The 21,366-nt window shown below is 40.9% G+C and overlaps 2 protein-coding genes across 5 annotated transcripts in view; both read left to right on the forward strand.

Annotated features, from left to right (window-relative positions):
* The first annotated feature begins 268 nt into the window (after positions 1-268).
* On the forward strand, positions 269-10,300 carry eif3eb (eukaryotic translation initiation factor 3, subunit E, b). Its single transcript, XM_085262526.1, has 13 exons — positions 269-400; positions 870-987; positions 1,667-1,784; positions 1,932-1,974; positions 3,079-3,183; positions 3,290-3,415; positions 5,041-5,165; positions 5,488-5,614; positions 5,705-5,806; positions 8,457-8,566; positions 8,852-8,954; positions 9,132-9,266; positions 9,958-10,300. The coding sequence occupies exons 1-13, from the start codon at positions 311-313 to the stop codon at positions 9,994-9,996; spliced, it is 1,341 nt and encodes a 446-aa protein (XP_085118652.1). The 5' UTR covers positions 269-310; the 3' UTR covers positions 9,997-10,300.
* A 1,122-nt stretch (positions 10,301-11,422) lies between these two features.
* pleca (plectin a) overlaps positions 11,423-21,366 on the forward strand; it is a 112,997-nt gene continuing 103,053 nt past the window's right edge. For 2 of the 4 annotated variants that reach the window (XM_085261754.1, XM_085261756.1), the window contains exons 1-2: positions 17,459-17,701; positions 20,589-20,793. In XM_085261754.1, the coding sequence (XP_085117880.1) occupies positions 20,592-20,793 (202 nt within the window). In that variant the 5' untranslated portion in view covers positions 17,459-17,701; positions 20,589-20,591. Of the gene's footprint in view, positions 11,583-12,281; positions 12,320-15,213; positions 15,391-17,458; positions 17,702-19,720; positions 19,879-20,588; positions 20,794-21,366 lie in introns of those variants that run through there. The other 2 variants (XM_085261759.1, XM_085261755.1) reach the window with 2 other exon arrangements.

Below are 21,366 nucleotides of genomic sequence, written 5' to 3' on the forward strand. Positions count from 1 at the left end.
GGCGCACAGTGGCAGAAAATCTCAACTATATTTTGTTGCGAGCACAGAGCGGGCTTAAAAGTCAACATTAAATTATTTTTATATAATTTAATTAATGGCTATTTAATTAATGGTTAACCAAATGAAGACAGGCAAGGATAGATGAATAGATAGATAGCTGGACTAAGGAGCCAAAATGAATGAAGCGCTCACCGGAAATGTGATGACGTCGCTTTAGCGGTCTCAAGGTCGGGGCGGGGCTCTGAGTTTCTCTAGCAGAGCCTTGTTGTCGCTCTTTTGTTAATAAAGTTTGCTTTTGAAGCCAGTCAAGATGGCAGAGTACGATCTCACCACCAAGATTGCACATTTTCTGGACCGGCATTTGGTTTTCCCTTTGCTGGAGTTCTTGTCTGTGAAAGAGGTATGGAGGTTTTTGCGTGATATGTGTAAAAGTAAAATGCAGTTGTTTATTGGCGGGGTTTATAGGGTGAAATATGATTGTGGCCGGCAGCGATGCGACCTAGCGAGCTAACTGGCTAACAGTCACGTTAGATAGCCGGTCATCTAGCAGCTAACAGCTAGTTTGCAACTGGGTATACACTTTAGTCCTTTATAACCAGATTATTGTTTTAATGCTAGTTGGCGACACCATAAGTGGTTAGAAAATGTATAAAACAGGCATGCAGTAGGTAACTGGCTTATGATTGTTACCCCGCGTGTTAGCTTATAGCTTAGCGACATAGCATAACAGCTGATTGAATGGGAGGAACCCCATTCACGTGTCTGCTGTGATAATCCTGGCGCTATTAAGCGTTTATGCCGGTGTTTCATTATTTGAATTCGCGTTTCAAAGGGAACCAATCCTGTGAATATGTGTGTTGTTGTAACAGATCTACAATGAGAAGGAACTCCTCCAGGGAAAGCTGGACCTACTCAGCGACACAAACATGGTGGATTTCGCCATGGATGTGTACAAAAATCTGTATCCGGACAAGGAAATCCCACACTGTAAGAAAACAACTCAACACTTTGCTTTGTTACAACACAGTAAGAAATGTTGTACCACAGACGCATTTGATTTGTTCACAATGCCTCTCACCACAGATGGGTTACAGACTCTTTAAGCTAGCAATGGTTTTTCCGTAGTTATACAGAGTTTTCTTGTGAATAAAACAAAGCGATCTTGATTTTCCACTTAAATAATTGAGCCAGGTTTAATTTAGTAAAGCTTAAATGCATTTTAGTTATTTAAATGGGTTACAGTAATGTGCTTTATGGTAACACAAACTCTTTACTTTAACTATACGGGAACCAACCATTGTTATGTGTTTGGTCAACCCCAAAGGCCCCTTTTGATCTAGGAGAAAACCATCTTATCTTATGTATTGTTTCCTTAATCTTTAAGTTTAAGCAAAGTTTAGCATAGAAGCCAGACCTTTGTAGTGTAACTTTAATTACTGTCCAACTACTGATGAATCACACTTGGACAGTTTAGAGTTAAGAGATCATGAAATATTAGTAACATAATATGAACTTAGGTGGTTAAAGTTATTTTTAAGTTACATTTAAAGGGAATGTTTTGCTTTGGTTTTGTAGTGTCCTGCATTCATTTATTTGTTTTCAGCCAAAGTAAATCTGTCTACCTGCTGCTGATTTGTTTTTGATGTGTTTTATTGTTCTGCTTCAGCTTTAAGGGAGAAGAGAAGTACTGTAGTGGCCCAGCTGAAGCAGCTCCAGTCAGAGACGGAGCCAATCGTCAAGATGTTTGAAGACCCGGAGACCACTCGACAGATGCAGTCCACGAGGTCAGAAAAATTCATCTCTCTCAGAAGCCTTGTCCATTCTTCACTGCAGCTCTGATCAGATTACTCTTGTGATTTTTATTTATGTGATCTGTGAAAGTCGTCTAGCTGTTTGACATCATCTCATCTGTTTGTTTTAATCTTCACCAGGGATGGGAGGATGCTGTTTGACTATCTGTCAGAAAAGCACAATGTGAGTATTTAAATGTTAGCTGTGTATGCACAATGTGTTTCATATTTGGTAAAAGGTGCACTGCATTTTAATCTTGGAAGTTGGGAGCTAGATGTGTGCTTTAGTTTCCATAACAACCAGCTGTCACAGTGAGCCAGCAGGACTGTTATCCAAATCTGTGAATCCTTAAACATCAAACATGATGCACCAGTGTGCTCATTACTAATTCAAAAATCAGAGTAAATACTTGTTGATTTCTAATTAATTTCTTTCCTTAATTTTAGTCTTTTAATCTAATGTACAGATAAATTACAGTTCTTATTACCGACTAGTCAGTGCATGCCAGCATTGTCCACATCGTGTGCATTAGAAAAGGGGGCTTGTTGTCAGGGAGGGGAGGGCTTTGTTTTACTAAAAAAGATGAAAGATGCTGCCACATTCACTAATCAGCCACTTGCTGTCAGCTTTCCAGCCTCTCCCTGTCAGATTTCTTAGAGAGGAAATTGATGGTAGCACTTTTTTAAACATGCAGCATTGATTTCACTGTACTGCACAGCTGTAGACTTAATATAATTTTCATTTTAGCCTGAATCAAGAGGATGTATAATCGACTAGTTAAACAGGAGAAAAACAAGATCAGATGATAACTCTAGTAGTCTGAAAACAGAATAAATGAGACAATGTTAAACATTATGAATATTGTGCCTGTATGTAAAGGCAATTTCAACCATTACTCAGCATTTAAGCATTTAATTGACTACTTACACACATCCTCACTTGATGTTATACCTTTTTAAAAATGACAGTTTTATCCCAAAAGTTGATTTTGTTCATTTAGATTTCATCGCTCATCCAAGAGGCTTCTTTGGTCTCAGCTAATGAGCAGTGGTGCTGGTTTCTGTCGTTATTCAGCAGCATTGTTTATAAGGCTGTGGGAAATCATCTGAGACTGAAGACGTTAGTTTGAATTGAGTGAAAACGCAGGTTAACAGAATCAACTTTGGGGGATTTTATTACCAAGTTCACTGATTATGCTTCAAGACAGTTTTATTATCGTACAGGTACTGATGGAAGAACTCAGTGAAATGTAGCTTCCATTTTAATCGCCTATATTTTACTTCCTAGTTTCGTCAAGAATATCTGGATACTCTTTACAAGTACGCCAAGTTCCAGTATGAATGCGGTAACTACTCTGGGGCTGCAGAATACCTCTACTTCTTCCGCGTCTTGGTAAGATGTGAACTTATACACTGTGTAGTAAATATGAAGTTGGATGCCTTTAATTTTTCTTAAACAGCACTTGGTGTGGTTTGATAACTTGTTGCTATCTGCTCAGGTCCCCTCAACAGACAGGAACGCACTGAGCTCCCTGTGGGGAAAATTGGCTTCTGAGATCCTGATGCAGAACTGGGAAGCAGCCATGGAGGATCTCACTCGTCTAAGGGAAACTATCGACAACAATGTAAGAAAATAATTAAAGAGATTGTTTGAGGTGCACATCCACTTCTCTGGTGTGCTCAAAAAAGTTGCATAACTTTGTTTGTTTTTTTGTTTTGTTTTTTAAAGTGCATTAAGATGCTTTTCTGATCGGCAAACATTTGTGTCAAACGCTGGTGATGAATTAAAGCCCCCAGTCACACAGACAGGTTGCCAACCTGTGGTCGATATAGAAAACGCTACAACAAAGGTGGATGTCAAGGCGACGATATACCTGCTGCTCGGTCTGTGGCTTTTCGTAAGACTTGGGACCACGCCATTGTTTTTTGTAGCATTTCACTCGTTGCTGGGTTTCAAAAATGGCGGTTTCGATTTTTGTGAATGCAATGCTCCCACGATTCATTGACTAACTGACCAGCCAATCAGTGGCACATCAATGTTACATTTTTAGTATCTGCTCGGATCACTTGGAGCCCCAGCTGAGCAGGTTTTGGTAGCAGGTACTGTGACCTAAAACCCTGAAAACTATGATGAACCGCGGTGCGTCGATCCAAGTAGGTACTAATGGAAAAGGGGCTGTAGTATGACCGAGGCCTCAGTTTTGTGTATCTTGAGTCACACTGGCAGCAAAGCTTAAAAGCTCTGGCCAACCATGCTGTTCATGAGAGGCCATAGAAAGAGTTTCCTGGTGGTTTGTTTTCCACGTTTATGTGAATATAAAATAAGAAAGCACCAAATCCTGGTTAAGCATGATTAAAGTGTGTTTTACCCTTGGGTTTGCTTGGGTCCCTGTGACATAAATTTCAGCATCTGACAGTGAGCGTGAGGGTCCACACAGACGTCTGCGTGTCTGCCTGTTTTTTGTGACTTGTTCATATTACAGTACACCAACCATGCATGGGAACAGACAGTAAACTTTAAAGAAGTATAAGAGGAATGACTACGCAGACGTCAGGTCTCCAGCTTTTCGTGTCCACAACAGAGTAAAATCCAGGCCTTCAGCTACTGTAGCCCAGCTTTAGAAGGGAGGACGGTACACCTGATTTCTCACTTTCATCATGAATAGAAACTAACTTACTGAGTCACATTTAATGCTGCTTGCAGGCAGCAATGAATGCTTTTTCCCCACATTCATTAGCGCACACTACTTGATGGGTATTGGCGGACAGATAAAACCGTGTGAAGTCAGAGCATTTGCCTGTTTTCAGCTTTTTATCTCTCAGCCGTAAAACGCAGATGGGAGAAGTTTGTGAATGCAATAACTTGACAATAAGGCCGTGTGGGATTTTAAAATTGATACCGTAGGTGCATCTACTAATCTTGGAAGAGTCGAATTTCAGTGACCCGATCTCAAGTTTGGGGTCGAAGGTCAACCTTTCTGAAAATCTTGTGAAAGTGATAACTCCAGAAGGAAGTCCCCAGGGATTTTCACATGTATACCATATGTGCATCTTCTAGGATGTTCTTTCATGTTCTTCTTTTTAAACTCCTGTGTAGTTGTTGGTTTTAGGTTTATAGTGGCAAAAATAATCCCTGGTATACAGACCAAGCTGTGCTGATGCCTGGCGTGTGGTTGTGTTTGCCGTATGCTGCGGGAAACCCCGGCCTGATGTCACATTTTCTCATGTTTTTTGTTGTGTTTCCTTTCAGTCTGTGAGCTCTCCACTCCAGTCACTCCAGCAGAGGACCTGGCTCATTCACTGGTCCCTCTTTGTGTTCTTCAACCATCCCAAAGGCAGGGACAACATAATCGAGCTCTTCCTCTACCAGCCTCAGTGAGTCACTGTATAATCAGTTATATCACAGAACAGTCATCTTTCTAATATAATGCCAGGCTTGTGCTCAGGCCACTGATGCGGTCATCTGCTTATGTTGGATGTTCCATCCTCAAGGACATTTGGACATCATTTTTTAAACCTTTGAACATTATTGAAGATATTACTAGTTTGACTGCCACCTTACTTTTGTATTATCAGTTTCTCTTTATGTGAATGCATTTTCTTGGTTCTTTTTTGAAATATAATGACTGCTGATACTACCAATTTAATTGTGAAGAATAACTTTTGTCTGGCTCCGTGCTGCCTTTGTGCTTTTCAGATACCTGAATGCCATCCAGACAATGTGCCCGCATATCCTGCGATATCTCACAACCGCAGTCATCACCAACAAAGATGTACGAAAGCGCAGGCAAGTTCTCAAGGACTTGGTGAAAGTCATTCAACAGGTAAGACCGAGAAACTGTTGATTATAGTAATTATTTCAAATGTGCCTTGAGGACTTAATCAACATGATGGCTTCTCTCTCACGCCTGAAGGAGTCCTACACATACAAGGACCCAATCACGGAGTTTGTGGAGTGTCTCTACGTGAACTTTGACTTCGACAGCGCACAGAAGAAGCTGAGGGAGTGCGAGTCGGTAAGAAAAGCATCCTGAGCGTCCTCGTTCAGTTTTTCGTCTTTGACGGTGTGCTTTTGTCATCGTGCACAGGCCTAAATCGCCCCACAAAAGTTGGCTGTCAGCTGGGACTGAGGGGTGATATGAAGCCCCCCTCAGCCTTGGTGCTGTGATCTCCTGAGTCCCAGGCATTTAACTTTGCAGCTATTCAACCCAAGCAAATCCATGTCTGGCCTGATTTGCTGGCTCTTACTTTTATTCAGTTTGATTTTCAAAGCGGAACAGCTGTCAGATTTCGGACTCGGTTGCCTTCTCTTTAAAAACCCTTGACTTCTATTTTGCAGTTGTGCTCGGGGACCACTTTGCACATTCTCGAAGCACTCTCATCAATTCGCTTTTAACCCCTCTTGTATAAATTATGCAGCGCTGGCAAAGCCTTCAACTATCCTGTCAGATACGCAGAGTGAGCGCAATGATGGAAGAATGAAGATAGTTCATTAAGAAAGTCTGTTGTCATGGATTCTGTTGGTTTGTAACACTCAAGAGGATATAAATTTACATTTTTAATTTTTCTTTCTCTGGAGATCAAAAACTTGTCTTAATTACTGTATAAACATGATTGCTTTTGTTTTGCGGTGTGCAGTTTGAGGATTAAAGTCTTGTTGAGAACTTGATTGACAGGAAGTAGTTGATGTCTGCACGGCCCTGCTTCGTGTCCTCTATGAAATATGAAAACAATCAGTGAGCTAGCAAGCTGCTTCAGTGTGGCTGAAGTGGTGAGTGACTTAATTTATTACACAACAGCTGTTTGCGAAATGAAACCACAATATCATCTGTCTGTCATCGGTGTGTTCATAAATCTAAACTCTTGGAAGTTTGAGATCGCTCAAACATCCTTCCTCTGCGCTGCCGCTTTTATTTTTGTAGAAATGCAGTCGCAGCCTAGTAGTACTCTGTTTAGTGACAGATTTCTAATCATTAGGGATTTGAATGATGTTGGTAGGTTTTAAAAAACTGTTTTGTGCTCTCCAGTGATGGTTAAAAGGGCCGAATGTCCATGTGGGTTAAATTTAGTCATGACGATGGAGTTAAATACTGTGTACCGTACGTAGCTGCAAGAATGAGATTCTATAAATCTTAACCAGTGTTGTTGTGAGTGGTTAGTTTTTAGTAAAGACTCTGCTTTACCAGCTCTGATGCATTGCTGTCATAACCTCAAGTCAAAGAAATGCTTGACAGAATTTCCCAAATAAGTCTGTAGTGATCAACACAGGACACAACTTCTGTATTAAGCGGTTCTTTAAACGGTCTTAAATATTGCTTGGACAAGCACCATCCACAGCTTCGTCAGTCGATAGCAGACAGACCAGCAGATCAAACAGCTCTGAGGCACTAAATGAAAGAAAGCAGGACTTAAATGTGTAAATGTGGCGTCTGCAGAGTTTACTGTGAAAGTGTGGAGTTGATTCAGTGCGCTACGTACAACCTGAGCTAATTACTTTTGTAATGCTCCTTTTGTGTTTTTATTTCCCTTTTATTTCGTTTTTAATAGAAAGATCTCTTTTACAACTAAAACTATTCAAACTCAACATGTGACAAATGCACCTAATATAATAACATATACAATATAAAAATAGTCTCAACAACAAACACCGGTGTGATGCCTCTCATTGTCTTTTTTGTCCTTTGGCAAAATATTTGATGTCAAAGGTGTGTGTGTGGGGTCATTTAAAAAAAGCTGTTTTCCACTGATCTGTCAAAACACTGTGGGCTTTAAAAAGCATGGATGTTTTTAACTGTAGAGAGATTACCACAGCCCTGCACATACCTGCTTAGTGATGAAGCTGAGATGTGTTAGAAGTAGCCTTTTAAAACTAAATTTACCAAAACATGGAAAGTAGTATATTATTGGTACTGAGGCTGATGATAAACACGCATTAACATCTTGTAGCACTTTATATATAATATGTAAGAAAAACCACTTCAGAAGCAACACACACACGAACTGATTAAGCACATTAATGCATAATTTACCTACATGTAAGACACTGTTTCATAAAGGCATTTTGCTGGAAGGATTTTTTTCTATGGTGCGTATTTTCTTCTAGCACCAGTATTTTGATTTATTTTTAACAGATGGTGGGTATCGCCCACTAGCAAGGTCCTGATTTTGGTTTGAGGCTCACTCCCACAAACGTGAGGAAAACCAAGGGCTGTGCCATCCACTGCTGTCTGCTGTAAATATAAAAGCATTACTTACTTCAGCTGCGAGTTCTGACAGCCCTGTGTGATTATACAAAAAAAGCCTCTGTAGAAATGTGTGCTGCATCGTTACTTGGATGGTTTTCACTGAGATATTTTAATATGCAGGTTTGAATAACCAGTAGCTGAAGATCTAAATCACAGAAAATATTTGCCTGCACATAATGTGTGGCTGCCATGTGGTGGTATTATTATGCTCTGAATATACGCACCTTTTCAGCACTGCAGGGTGAGGGTTGTAATCTTTCGGGGCAGAAATGTAGTTATTTCCTTGCTGAAAAGCAAACCCTGTATTTGGCAGAGGGGAACTAAAAATTGCTCATTTGTAGAACATTCGGTCTTCTGTTTGTTCCTGGTATGTATAAACCCTGATGGATGCTCACCACTCTGGTGTTTTTGTCCCTGTCAGGTTCTTGTGAACGACTTCTTTCTGGTCGCTTGTCTGGAGGACTTCATCGAGAATGCCCGACTCTTCATCTTTGAAACCTTTTGCCGCATTCATCAGTGCATCAGCATCAAGTATGTCAGGGTTTTTTATGCAGTGTCTTTATTTCTGAAGTTATAATTGCTTTTAGAGGAAAAGTTTTATTTTTTTAAACCTACAAGATCTGTAAACTTTTTGTGCCCAGTTGATTCATATTCTGAACTTGTTTGACCTCTGTGCTCCCATATTTATTTACTTTGTTTTTTTTAACCTCGTGTCCTTGTTCTTTTTAAAGTATATTCAAAAGCAGACTTTTGCATTTAACCAGAGGATATTTACTGAAATGAAACGCCTCGTCCTCTTTCACTCTCTCCTCCCAGCATGCTGGCAGACAAACTCAACATGACGCCTGAGGAGGCGGAGAGGTGGATCGTCAACCTCATCCGTAACGCCAGACTTGATGCCAAGATCGACTCAAAACTGGTGAGGCTCTGCATTCGCTGATCCAGATGAGCTTCAAATCACTGAGCGTAAACAGCCATGACTGCTGATTTGAGTAGTAACACTGTGTATTTCTTTGCTTGTCAGAGCGCTATTTTTGAAGTACTTTAAAATCAGTCCTTGAGGGGGGAAATATTAATTCCTGCGAGTGTTTCTCAGGGTCACGTCGTGATGGGCAACAACGCAGTGTCGCCGTACCAACAGGTGATCGAGAAGACCAAGAGCTTGTCCTTCCGCAGCCAGATGTTGGCGATGAACATTGAGAAAAAGCTGGCACACAGCAGCAGGAACGAGGTAATCTGAGGACTTTGCACAGGGATTAAAAGATGTCACCCATTGGTCGTGTTTGTTGTTGCTGGAAGACAAAATGAACAGCACAGTGAAGCATTTCTGTTTGGTCCAACAAAGTTAAGAAAACTAAATTTTCTTGCAAACATCATGACAGCATTTGATTGTAACGCTGGCAGCAAACCATCATTTCTATTCAGTATTTTATTCAAGCCTGAGTGAATACTGCAGGATTTTTATCTGTGCAGGATAACAGTAAGCATGATCACTCGTCTGTGGGACAAGTGAATTAAAACACAATTTAAAATACAAACGTTTGTGTTTGTATTTAAATATACAAATGTGTCTCACCTGCATAATCATGTGTCAGACGCTTTTCCTTCGTGCTACTGCCCTCTGATGGATAAATGTGGAAAAACAGGAGCATATATTTCGTTGTATTTGTCTCAGTTCGTTATAATTATGGCTCCTGGTTTTCTTTTCCTTTTTTAATTTTGCAGTACTTCAGTAGTTTTTGTAAGATTTTATTATTTTAATGTGAACTGTTTTTTCCCAGCTGTCAGTCAGTTTGACAGAATAGCTGGCAGGTATTTTTTATTATGATGGTTCCTAATTTGGAACAAATTTCTTGTTACCTTTGTGTTTGTTCTCTTTTTGATGTGTTTTTTTTTTTTTTTTTTGTGTGTCATTTCCTCAGACACCGAACTGGGCTGCTCAGGACTCCGGCTTCTACTGAGCACGAGCTGAAACGAGCATCAGGAAGATTCGGAAGCCTCTCGGGATGTTATTGAAGCTTTTTATTGACAGATTTGTCAGTTTATCCACCGTTTTTATTTAACTGCCTGTCATTGAACAATAAAAGCAATGAAGCGAGGCAGCTTATTGACACTCAAGATGTTACATGATAACCTATTTATAATCTGCTATGAGTAGATTTATTTTTATTTGTTTTTTAAGATGAAGCTTATTTCCTTGCACTCTGAAAGTAATCATCTAAAAACCTACATGACAGTTTACATTAAAGATTTCTGCCCCCCTTTATTGATGTCCTATGTCGTCTTTCAGCCACTAGATGGCACAGTTGGTTTACTTTTCGTTTGATGCTTGCAGATCTGCAGACAGTGGTAACATTTCAAAAGTTGCACATCTGTAAGACTGCAATGACTTTAATTTTGAGTTTCTATGATTTGCTGACAAATGAATGAAACTTGTAACTTTTGCAAACACTCGCTGTTAGAGGAAAATCTCTCATAAGGTTAAGCGTCAGGTGCAGCCTTGGATCATTTTCAGTTCGTGTGTTTCTATTAATCCTAACATGCGGCGTTTTTGTTTCTGCTCGTGCAGTTATTGTTGAACCGCACCTTTTTCTAAAGATTGAATGACACAGTAATGACTACTTCAAGATAGCACATCCTCAGTAAATATTTGCGGTGTGTAAATGCCCTGTAAAACCAGTCTTCAGTACTTTACTTTAGAAACTTCTATGTAAGGACGTGGGTTCCTTTAAAACTGGTTGGGTGACTGGTTCTATTTAATTAACGTACGTTGTGTCTTTTTGCTTTGTTACTATCGGTGAGAGATAATCTGGATCTTACTGTGCAGGTTAGATGTTGTGTGAAGAAATGGAAGTGCGGCTGCAGCACAAGATCACCTTTATAACACCGTCTAGTGTCAGAATGTGACTCTACCCTGTAATTACACAAGTTTCAGCTGGCAGGTATTCAAGGAAAAATGTGAAACCACCTCGAGTGCATTTCTCAGTTGACCCTCGGTGTCTCAGTCACTTTGTGTGAGGATCCCTTCTAAGGGAGTGGCTCACAGTGAAGCTAGCTGCTGCGGCAGCTCTTAGCCACTCCTCCAAACTGTTTTTCTTACCCACACACACTCTCACACTTTTCCAGGACTCAGTAAAACACAACAGACACAAGCTAACACACACACAGAGCTGACGTGGGCTGAGGTCTGAGCCGGCTCCTTGTGGAACAGCTGGTATCCATCTGCGTTTGCTGCTGCTGCTGTAGGCACAGTGGCTGCCCCGAGAGGACACAAACTGGCCAATTGCAGCACACCCATGAGCTCTGCTGCTGTCACACTGCTGGATTTAGACTGCATAGATAGTTAGGCTCTTCTGGTGGCAATCAGTGTGATCAGCAGCCTTCAGCATGGATATCTCGACAACCTGGGCTGCCAGTAACCCAGCTGTGGCCCGGCTCCTCTGGGTCCTAGGTCTGGTACTGGCTACCCTCCTCGTCTGGTTCTTGTCCTTCTGCTGCTACAGCTGGAACCATAGCTCATCGCCCTCTCTGGAGAGGTACCTGGCAGGTAGGTGGGCCCTTGATCCCCACCCCTTCACCCTCTGTGGGTGTGTGGAGGCCTGTGATAGGTTTACAACTGACATGGCTGCTTACTGTGACTCTTCAAGTTCAAGTCAGGCTCGCTTTTACTACTCTCTCAGTGGAAACGCATTTTTCCCCCTCAAAGTCTGGTAATTGTAAATTGTCAGTGTTTCCTTTCCAAGACGGGAGGATCCACATTTTCCAGAAACTGCCAGCTCGTGTTGGCTCTGTCTCTTTTTTTGTGGTTGGAGCAGTTCTTATTACCACTTTTATGTGCTGTTACCCATGTGAGGGATACAATGGGTCTTTCATAGTCAAAAGTACAATTATTTTTTTTTTTTTTAAAAAAAGAGAGGAATTTATCCACCACAGATGTAATTTTCCATTTTACCGAGCACGTAAAACTACATTTTAATGTTGTACAGTCCGTAATGTGAGCTTAATGATATGTTATAAATTTGACAATATGTGATGACAAGGGTCAACACGCAGCTGAGGTGATTTGCGGAGTCATGGTAACATGCATGTCACTGCAAGCACCTTGTGACCACCATGAGAAGTCACAGGTTATTTTTATCGTCTCATATTCAGATTCTTTAAACTAGCTCCATCTGAACTGAAACATCATAGTAAACTTTGCTTATCAGCTGTGCATGTGACAGATGTGTATTCTTTCTCCAAACAGCAATGGCAAAGCCCTCCAAATCTAAAGCTCCGACTCAGGTGAGAAAAGCTCTCGTAAGAGTGACTGTGCGTTGTTCTTTATTTTTCTCAGTAGCTCCAGGGCTCTTCAATCACAGCAGTTATCTATTCACAAATATGTCCGCCTGTAATGCTTCCCTTAGACTTCAGGGGTCCTCGTTCACTTGTACTTTATCAAAACTCCCTTGCTGATGAGAAAAACTGACAAGACCAGCGAGCTTGACAAGTTCATCAGTGTACCGATCCATGACAGGTATACGTCAAATATAATTTGCAGCATTATGGAAATTGTCTGGGAAAACTTCCAGCTTTAGTGTTTTATGTCTAATGTGCCATAAATCTGCCATAAGATTTTCTCATGTATTTTTTTAACATAAAGATGTCGTCAAAATATTTCACACGGTCAATTAAACCTAAAGATAACAACGCCCAATAAGACCCAAACGAGGCCCACATCTACAGTTTCCATGGATCGCATTTGGCCTTGACTCGCAGCGTTAATTCAGGTTGGGTCTGACTGCTGTAACTCTGCCACACGTCCACCTTATATGGGCCAAATGTTAGGTGCATTTGGATCATGTCTGTCCCACATAACATTTCCATGGGCAGTGACTAAGCTGTAAATGCCAAAAATAGCTCAGATTGGGGCCCGATGTGTCTGACTTCTGGGATGGTTAATGTCAATATAACTCAGCTCCATCACTCATTTTCAGTAGTCTTATTTACAGAATGAATAATTAAAAAGCTTTGATACTTATTTTTTTTTCACAGCAGCCCTTTTGACACATAGTAGCAGGATAAACAGGTGTAATTGGTCAAATTAACTATATTTCTGCTCCAGAGAACAAGTGTGCAAAACACTCACTTAAATAAAAAGGATGCATTTTAATGCTTTTTAATTACACCTCTGTTTCTTCTGAAATACACTGGCAAATCTGCTGATGTTAAAAGTAGCACTTAAAGTGAGTCAACTCCCTGAAGATTATGGTTCTAATATGTGTCCTTTAAATCTGACGAAATACTCGTAAAGACATGTAGCCATTGTGAGATTGTGTATGCTGTAATCACAGCAGTGCATCAAGCTTTTACATGTTTACTAACTTCATTTAGAATGTTACTTGTACTAATTAACTCTAAATGCGGGTTAGATTTGAAGCTGAATGGTCTCGAACTTCATCTTGAGTGGAAAAAAATTAATGATCAGTTGTTGAATTGTTCTACTCAAAACCACACGTGCATCCTCTGGGAAACATGACCTGGACCTCAGTTCTGCTGCATGTCATAGCTGTGTGATTTCAACCTCAGCCAATGTGGTGGACCAACTCAGAGCCTCACTGCATTTAGGGTTAAAAAGCTTTTGTAGCTTAATGTCAAAAACATATGATTCATCAGTGATTCATCCAACAGTGAATACGTTTTTAGCATTTGGTGTTCTGTCTGAGTAATAAGGGCAATTGATACACTTAATGTTTGCAGTGTGAGTAAGAGAATGTCTTTAATTACAAGCAGAGCTGGCACTTTCTACAACACAAAAAAGTCACTGTCCTAACTCAGTGATTACTTAAAAGCGTTGCATACGCCACTGAAGCTGCAGCTAATATGCAACATTGGTGCTGTTCACATGTTATAAATCCAATAAATGTATTCTGCAGTCCTTCCTCTCTATGTTTTGTACTCTAACCTCTTGGCAGCTGAAGCTTGTCACACTGCGATGCCATTACTAAGTAGACTGCAAGTGGCCTTGTGATCTGCTGAGAGATCTGCTGGCCTCCGTCAGTGTGTTTTGGCACAGACAGAATGAGTGTTGTCACACAGTAGAGAAGCACTGTGTAGTCATTGTGAGTGATAATCTGGAGGGCCTCTCTGAAATGGCTCCATGAGTGAAGTCCTTTGTCTGAATGGCACTGACAAGCCACCAACGGTCCATATTCTTCTGCAGTAGCAAGTGGATGGACAAAGAGACATGTGAGGTCTCTCTATGTAAAGCAGAGCTGCACATATCCCGGCACTGTGGTGGAGTTACTGTCAGTTATCTGCTGGTCTCTGTTTGCGAAAGCATAATAACCAGATACACTAGTGGACACGTGTGGAGAGGGATCCAACCAAGATTTATGCAATACAGTTGCATTCTTCAAAACACATTAGGAGGCCATGAGAATGAGGGCCATTAAAACTCCCACTCATGACCTGCATCTGCTGGTGGTGCAGAGGTTACAGCAGAGCTGAGTGGCTTTACATTTCAATTTCCAACATTTAAATAGTTTCATTATGGTTACAGATGATCTTCTAATAGTGAACAAAGTCTTGTTTGTTTTAGACGATGCAAATGTTAAACATAATTTCTGCGGTTAAATCTGCACAATTTCCCTTCCTAAAATATTGCAAAATCTTTGAGTGCTGTAAGATGAGATAAGATTCATCTCTAAAGAAGACTATACAGCAACGTGATGAAGGATATTCAGAATTAATCCTGTCAACTCCAAAAGTATGTCTATTCACTAATGGATGTTCTTCCACTCAGGTTAAACAAATTATGATGTTGTGGCTTTATTTCACGCCAGGGAATTCCAGCAGCAGGAAAAAGAAAACCTTGTTTGTTTACCTGACAGCGCTAATCTTAATGAGTGTCTAAAATAAAGTCTTTGTCTGGCCCAGTCATCAGTGCGTGCCAGTTATCGAGACCATCTGTTTTCCATCTGTAATTGGAGAGTGAACTTTAAAAATGAGTCCTTTAATTGGAAGTAAAACCTGAACTTTGTTCCATGTTGGATGGTGGATATATCTGAAGCAGCACACAAACCCTATCTTGAATATGTTAGATGTTGTGTTAATACTTGATTAAATACTCTTTTTTTATCTCAGCTAAACAATGATAAACAATTAAACATGATCTTATTTTACATGTCTCATTTTAGAAGAAGAAAAAGGCAAAAGAAAAGGCAGAGAAATCTGCTTCTGTCCAGCCAGAGGAAGTTGTGGCAAAGGAGTCTGTAGCCATTGGACAGGAGCCACCATGCCCTGCAGTGAGGAAGAGGAAGAAGCGAACTCCTAAATCTGGGGTGGAAACTGTGACTACAGTGGCAACGCAGAAGGTGAGGAGTCATAGGACGGGTTTCCTGCCTTTTCAGAACCACTTTCTCTACTTTCTTTGGTTTAATGGCACACTTCAGGATCCTAAAAAGAATGAAAATGCTCCACTTTTCTGTCTTAGTTAAGGCTAATTTTTCTCTGAAAATTTTTCATCTGGATTTGCTGTGAACTCATCTCGGTGCTTATGGGACATGTGGCTGACTGGAGACACAGTGTCCATTACTTTTTAAAGCTTTAGATACAAACTGTATCCATAATTTTTTTTGTTAATATACTAATAAATTATGATTCTTGAGGATTAAGATGCCCAGAGTAGTTAAACAGTTGTAAAATTAAATCAAATCAAATCTATTCCTATAAAATCATACATAATAAGTACTTTTACTTTAGGTACTAAAGGATGTTTCGATGGTACTAGTTTTGCACAAAATGGTCCTGAATGCAAGACTTTTACTTTTTATCAAGTGTTATAAAATTTATTTTATGTTTTAAGGGCTTAAAATTCGAGGTTTGCTCTCTTTTAGATTACTTCTGTGTTTACCTGGTTTTCCAAAACCTGCAATAACTGCAGGAGTTCTATGACTTATTTCCCCACTGATTGGGTTCTGACATGCTGTACGTGCAAAAAATGATTCACCAAAGTAATTCCAACATGACCTGGAGCATCTCTCACTCAGAGCTCTCCGGCTCTGTGAAGCACTCAGTTGATCAGATTAAATCTTCAGCACAATGGGTACAAAGTTGGCTCAGACGCTGGTATTCCGGACTGGTGACATGCATGATTTGTGAATACAAGAAGGGGCTCTGTGTGGGACGGAGCCAGCACGTCACTCCCACCCCTCCGGTCTGAGTCCTCGGTAATTCATTCTACTAGTGGGAGACTAATAATGTAGTAGTGCCACACAAACAAGCAATCTGCCATTCATCAGTCACTGTTGTGATTATGTAATAGCTCAGCAGGGAAGTTTTTAATGTGAGTCAGTACAAGTTGGTCTCATTTGGAGCAAAAAAGAAACCTGAAAAACATGACAGAGTAAACAAAGCAAAGGGAAATGAAATTAAGCAATTTTACACATTAATGGGATTTTAATCAAAGTGCAAAGTGCAGGCAGAGGTCATTAAATAAAACAATTTTAAATATCTTGGACTGTTACTAAGTGCTAAATCAATTACCAACAATTAAAAATTATTCATTGTGAGAGTGTTCTTGTTTGGCCTTTTAGTTTTTAGACATGTAGACTAAACACTGGGTCCAATTACACCGTCTTTCCAGGAACTTCTACAACATTTCATGGCCTGTTTCGGGAGTCCTCCGGTGTCATGGAGACATTTTGTTGCCTCACTGTTGAGGGCTCTTGTCAGATGCCAGCTGGAATACCCTTACTAATTCATCCACTTTCTTAACATCTTATCCAACATTGTAGCGGGGAGGCTGGAGCCTATCCCAGCTATGATAGGGCGCCAGGTGGGGCATCAGGAATACCTGGAGAAAACCTGCAAGTGCACGAAGGAGCAAGCGGACATTTAACCTGATTTAACTGTAAAATATTATTAAAATCTCTTTCAGTTTTTAAAACTTTGTCTTAACAGTAGTTTGGTAAGCTACACACTCTGGTGTTTAAAATGAAAGCACACTACAGCTGTTTCCACGTGACATACAAGTGCTGAGCTCAGCACTGGCGTTGCGTCCTGAGTAATAACACCATTATAAAGGATTTCCTGTGAAGTTTGGGGGAAAGTGCAGAACTCTCAGACTGAAACGGAGACACACATAATTTTTTTTTTTACTCATATTGCTTCACCCAACCCGGACCCGCTCAGAACCACAGTTTGAGTCACATATTTCCTTCATAGGCTCCACATGAGCTTGCCCGCATTACCACAACTAAAAGTCAGCGTGGAGGGTGTAACGCGTAGCGAACCGACAGCCTCCCCGCTATAAACCTGAGCTCAGTTTTCACATGCGCAATCAGATCTGCCTCCTTATCTCAAACGTGCCGTTGTTCAGTGACAACTTCGCCGGTGTCGTCGCGCGAGCAGAGCTCGAGGCATGCTGCCTGCAGGCTGAGGGAGCTGGTTCCTCCTCTCGGCTCGTCCTGCAGCCCTGATCAGTCCAGGTCTGAGCGTCTGAGCATCCCACAACCAGGAAACTGCAGGACGCAGGCGCGACTCTCGCTGCGGATGAGGATGATGATGGCTTTCGAAGTTTGAGCAGGTTAATCTGAACGTATCCGCCGACGTAACGACTGCAGAGCCGTGTTTTGCGGTTGTGTACCTGGGACCAAACCAACAGCCATCCTGGATATTTTGTGCGTGAGTAAACGAGGAATACAGATTATTCATTTTTCATGTTTTGCCGCATCGTCGACACCGATGATCACACGATTTAGTGCATTTCAAAGCCTAGAGGTCATAAAATAAAACCCGACCTATCATGGTAGTATAAGCGAGGCTGTTCACGTCATAACCTTCACTCTAACCTGTTAAACGGCAGGTGCACCCACCCCTCCGTGTCCTCTCTGCGGCTCAGCCTCATTACAGGTGTGGCGGTGCAGAGCAGAACGAGCTTGAACATCTACGATCCTTGTTGTGTTCAAGTTTTCTGGGAAGGATCCAGACTTGACAGCTTTGTCTGAAAAGTGATTATCAACAGATCCAGTCCCGCTGAAGTCCATCGGTTGTTTACAGTTTGGGAAAGAGCGAAGAGGGGAGTTTGTCAGCTCGACTGAGCTACTGTCAGAGTCTGGGCATTCCTGTGTACACACTACTTCATTTTCTTTGATTTCCAAGACCTGGATGGAGCATGCTCTCTAATGCTCTGCAGAGTTGCCTGGTAACTACGGATCACCATGATGCTTTCAGCTGCTTGGAGCAAGGCCATACAAGAAAGCATATGCACTGTGAATAGGAATAGGTTGGAGACATAAGTACAGAAGTGATAAGAGCTGTAGATGATGGTTATATGCTCTACATCTGATCTGCACTCATAGATCATTTGTAGTAGAGTAATAATTAATTCAGAGAGATGATCACAGATGACATAAAGAGGCTTAAACTTTGGTGCCTGGCTGACGAAAGGACTCTTCAGAAAGCTATCTTTTGATGCCTCTTGCCAGTGCTGAGGTCTCCCTCTTTGCTATGCGTGGGCACTGTTTTAGAAGCTATGAATTTTTAACGTGACTTCCTGTAACCTTTGAAACAGCCCAGTCTGCAGTCTTCTTGATGTAGTTATATAATGCCCTTTGTTGTCCATGAAAGACCCTAGTTCCTAGATCCCAAGCTGAACCCAAAGACCATTATTAGTTGACTGGTACTGGTCAAATATTGGCAAAATTTCCATTTAGAGCGATCAATGTTCCAATGTTCCATTTAGACCAGTCAATGAAACGCCACAGGGAAGCATAATGCATTACTGCTCTACTTTCAGAGGCACATTGAGGTATGGCATGATAAAATAATCTTAATCTGTTAAAAGTTTTCCTAAATAAGAAACCACACAAGTGGTTGAGTACTGATGTGCCTCCATATAGTAACAGCTGCCACGTGCAGATGTTCAGTTTCACTTCATTTGATCCTGAAGCAGGTTTTTGTTTATCTTAAAATGTGCCAGTTTAAGAAGCCAAGACATGATTGAGGATTGCACATGAAAAATGCGCTCATTAATATTTTCAGTGTTTGTCGTGTGTGATTTATGAGTAGTGTTTATCTTGGTAATTATATTATTTATAGTAGTTTAATAGATTTTTAAACCTTCTTAACATGATAACAATGTTTAGTGTGGTAGGTTGTCTAGAACAGGTTATGCTTGCACTATTTCCTGAAAAATAACAAGTTTTAACCACATTATTTGTGGTGCAAAAAGCAGACAAACTGCCCCACAGTGTGTGAGTAATTAATTTTTTTCTTTTGTGTTCTGCAGGTTTCCCACCTAGCACTGCCACCCCTTTTTTGGCGTTGATTTGCATGTTTATTTTTCTAATGTGTGGAACAGAAGAGTTGAATTAAAGAGAAATTCCCCCTTTGTCTTATTTTGAGTTGTTATATCATAATATAACATGAAGTGGTTGAAATAAATGTTCAGGAATGCTGTCTTTTCCCGTTGTGTCTGCAGGACACAGAAAAAATAAGCCTGGAGCTGCTGTTGGTCTGTAGGCTGTGTTTTGAGAAACCTGGCAGTGTGCTGTAAATATGCTCTGAAACAAACCGCTTTAATTATGTAACGGTTTAATTGCACAAAAAATAAAATAATCAGTGCTATAGTGTTACAGAACTGCAATTATATCAGGAAACAGTAAGTAGCCAGAAATAGCCTTTAGGTAAATTATACCCTGAATATGAGCTGTGTCTGAAGCCCTGGAGATGTTACTCCTGGGGGTTTGGTCCTGTCTGCTCTCATCCAATCAGAAAGCGGTGGTGGTGTAGCCAGCGCCCCTGTGGAGAGCCTCCTGCATCCTGGATGGTGACTCAGCTGAAATGAAGCTGGTAGCACGGTAACGTTGCATAGTGCATCAGCAGCACCTGCCCTGTAAAAACTCCTCCTCTTTCACACAGCAGTCTGTGCACTGGGCTACTACACGCATGGTCTAAAAATAGACTCTCCAAAGTAGGGCATTAATTCAATACCACAATTGTACTGTGATTTCATGTATTTATTTATTCATTTGTTTTTTATTGAAAGTTGATTGCCGCCACCTTGGACATTAAGTCTATGCGTAAATATGAGATTTTGATATATAGATAATTGGGGGGGAAAACAGACATTTATAGGTTTTGGATTTTAACCATGTTGAAACGAGCCTGTCCCTTTAAGGCAGATTTTAGCTACTTGGGGCCCAGTGAAATATTAGCGTTTCAATATAACTGGCCAGGTGTTCAGTCTTTCTCGCTTGGAAGAAATTCACCAAAAGATATTTACCACGACTGGACTTTAAGGTGTTATTTATCCGGCCACCAGGAGATATGGTGTCACAAAAAATCATGCTAGTAGATGGCAGGCCCACAAAAGCAACCTGACAGTATTAATTAGCACGGTTGGGCTTTAGCTAGGAGTAATTCAGACTTTCAGTGAAGGTAGCCTGTCATCTGTGACTACTAAAATACGAGAACAAACAAAAAAGTATATATAATAAGAAACAGAACTGTCTTAGTTTTTGTTTTGAGTTTCCGTTTTTATATTTTTCTGGTCACCGTGTCCTTTCAGACTATGGAGGAGAAGCCCAAGAGGAGGCCTCTGGTCAGGGCTGCATCGGAGGAGAGCTCCAGCGATCTGAGTTTAGTCAGCTGTTCGCCGTCTCCCGGAGACACCCTGCCCTGGAACCTGCCCAAACACCAGCGGATCAAGCGCTCCAAGTCAGCCTCTGGAGATGTTCTGGACCCAGCAGAGAGGGCCGTCATCCGCATTGCAGGTAAGATGTTCATGGGCAGGTAGAAGACCCTCAGTGGTTTATATCTGTAGACGAGCTGGTAAAGTTCTCTACACTATTTTTCTAACTGCTGCTGTAGAGTTTCTAACGCCAGGGTATAGCATTGCATAAGGAAATCTACATCCCAGAAGTTCAAGTTTCTTTTGTTGGTTTATGCCTAAACATTTTTAATGCTGTTGATTAGACCATGGTTAAAAGTATGATTTATATGTTTTTCAGGTATTACCTGGATGTGTGTCTGGGTTAGGACTTGTGCACAGTCAATTTGAATGATTTTCCTTGTAAGAACTGCTAACTGAAAGCCTGTGATTTATGGCTTCTGTCCCACAAAAATAATATGTTCTCCATGTACTTTGTTTAGTTTTCATAGTCCTTGGATTACAGTAAAGCTCACTACTTAGATTCACTCAGTAATTATCATCTGCTGCACATATTGTGCCATAACCGCTAGAAAGTTATAGCATTCACCGTCAGTGAATGCCTCCTCAATTTTATTGTAAAAGTCCACTTGCTTCTAATCAGCCAATCCTGGCCCGTCCTGTTCAGATGGTTTAC

This window comes from Mchenga conophoros, linkage group LG22 (genome assembly GCF_057382185.1).
Source record: "Mchenga conophoros isolate Kocher_MC1m ecotype Shallow Benthic linkage group LG22, M_conophoros_male_GT1.1, whole genome shotgun sequence".
Classification (NCBI taxonomy): domain Eukaryota; kingdom Metazoa; phylum Chordata; class Actinopteri; order Cichliformes; family Cichlidae; genus Mchenga; species Mchenga conophoros.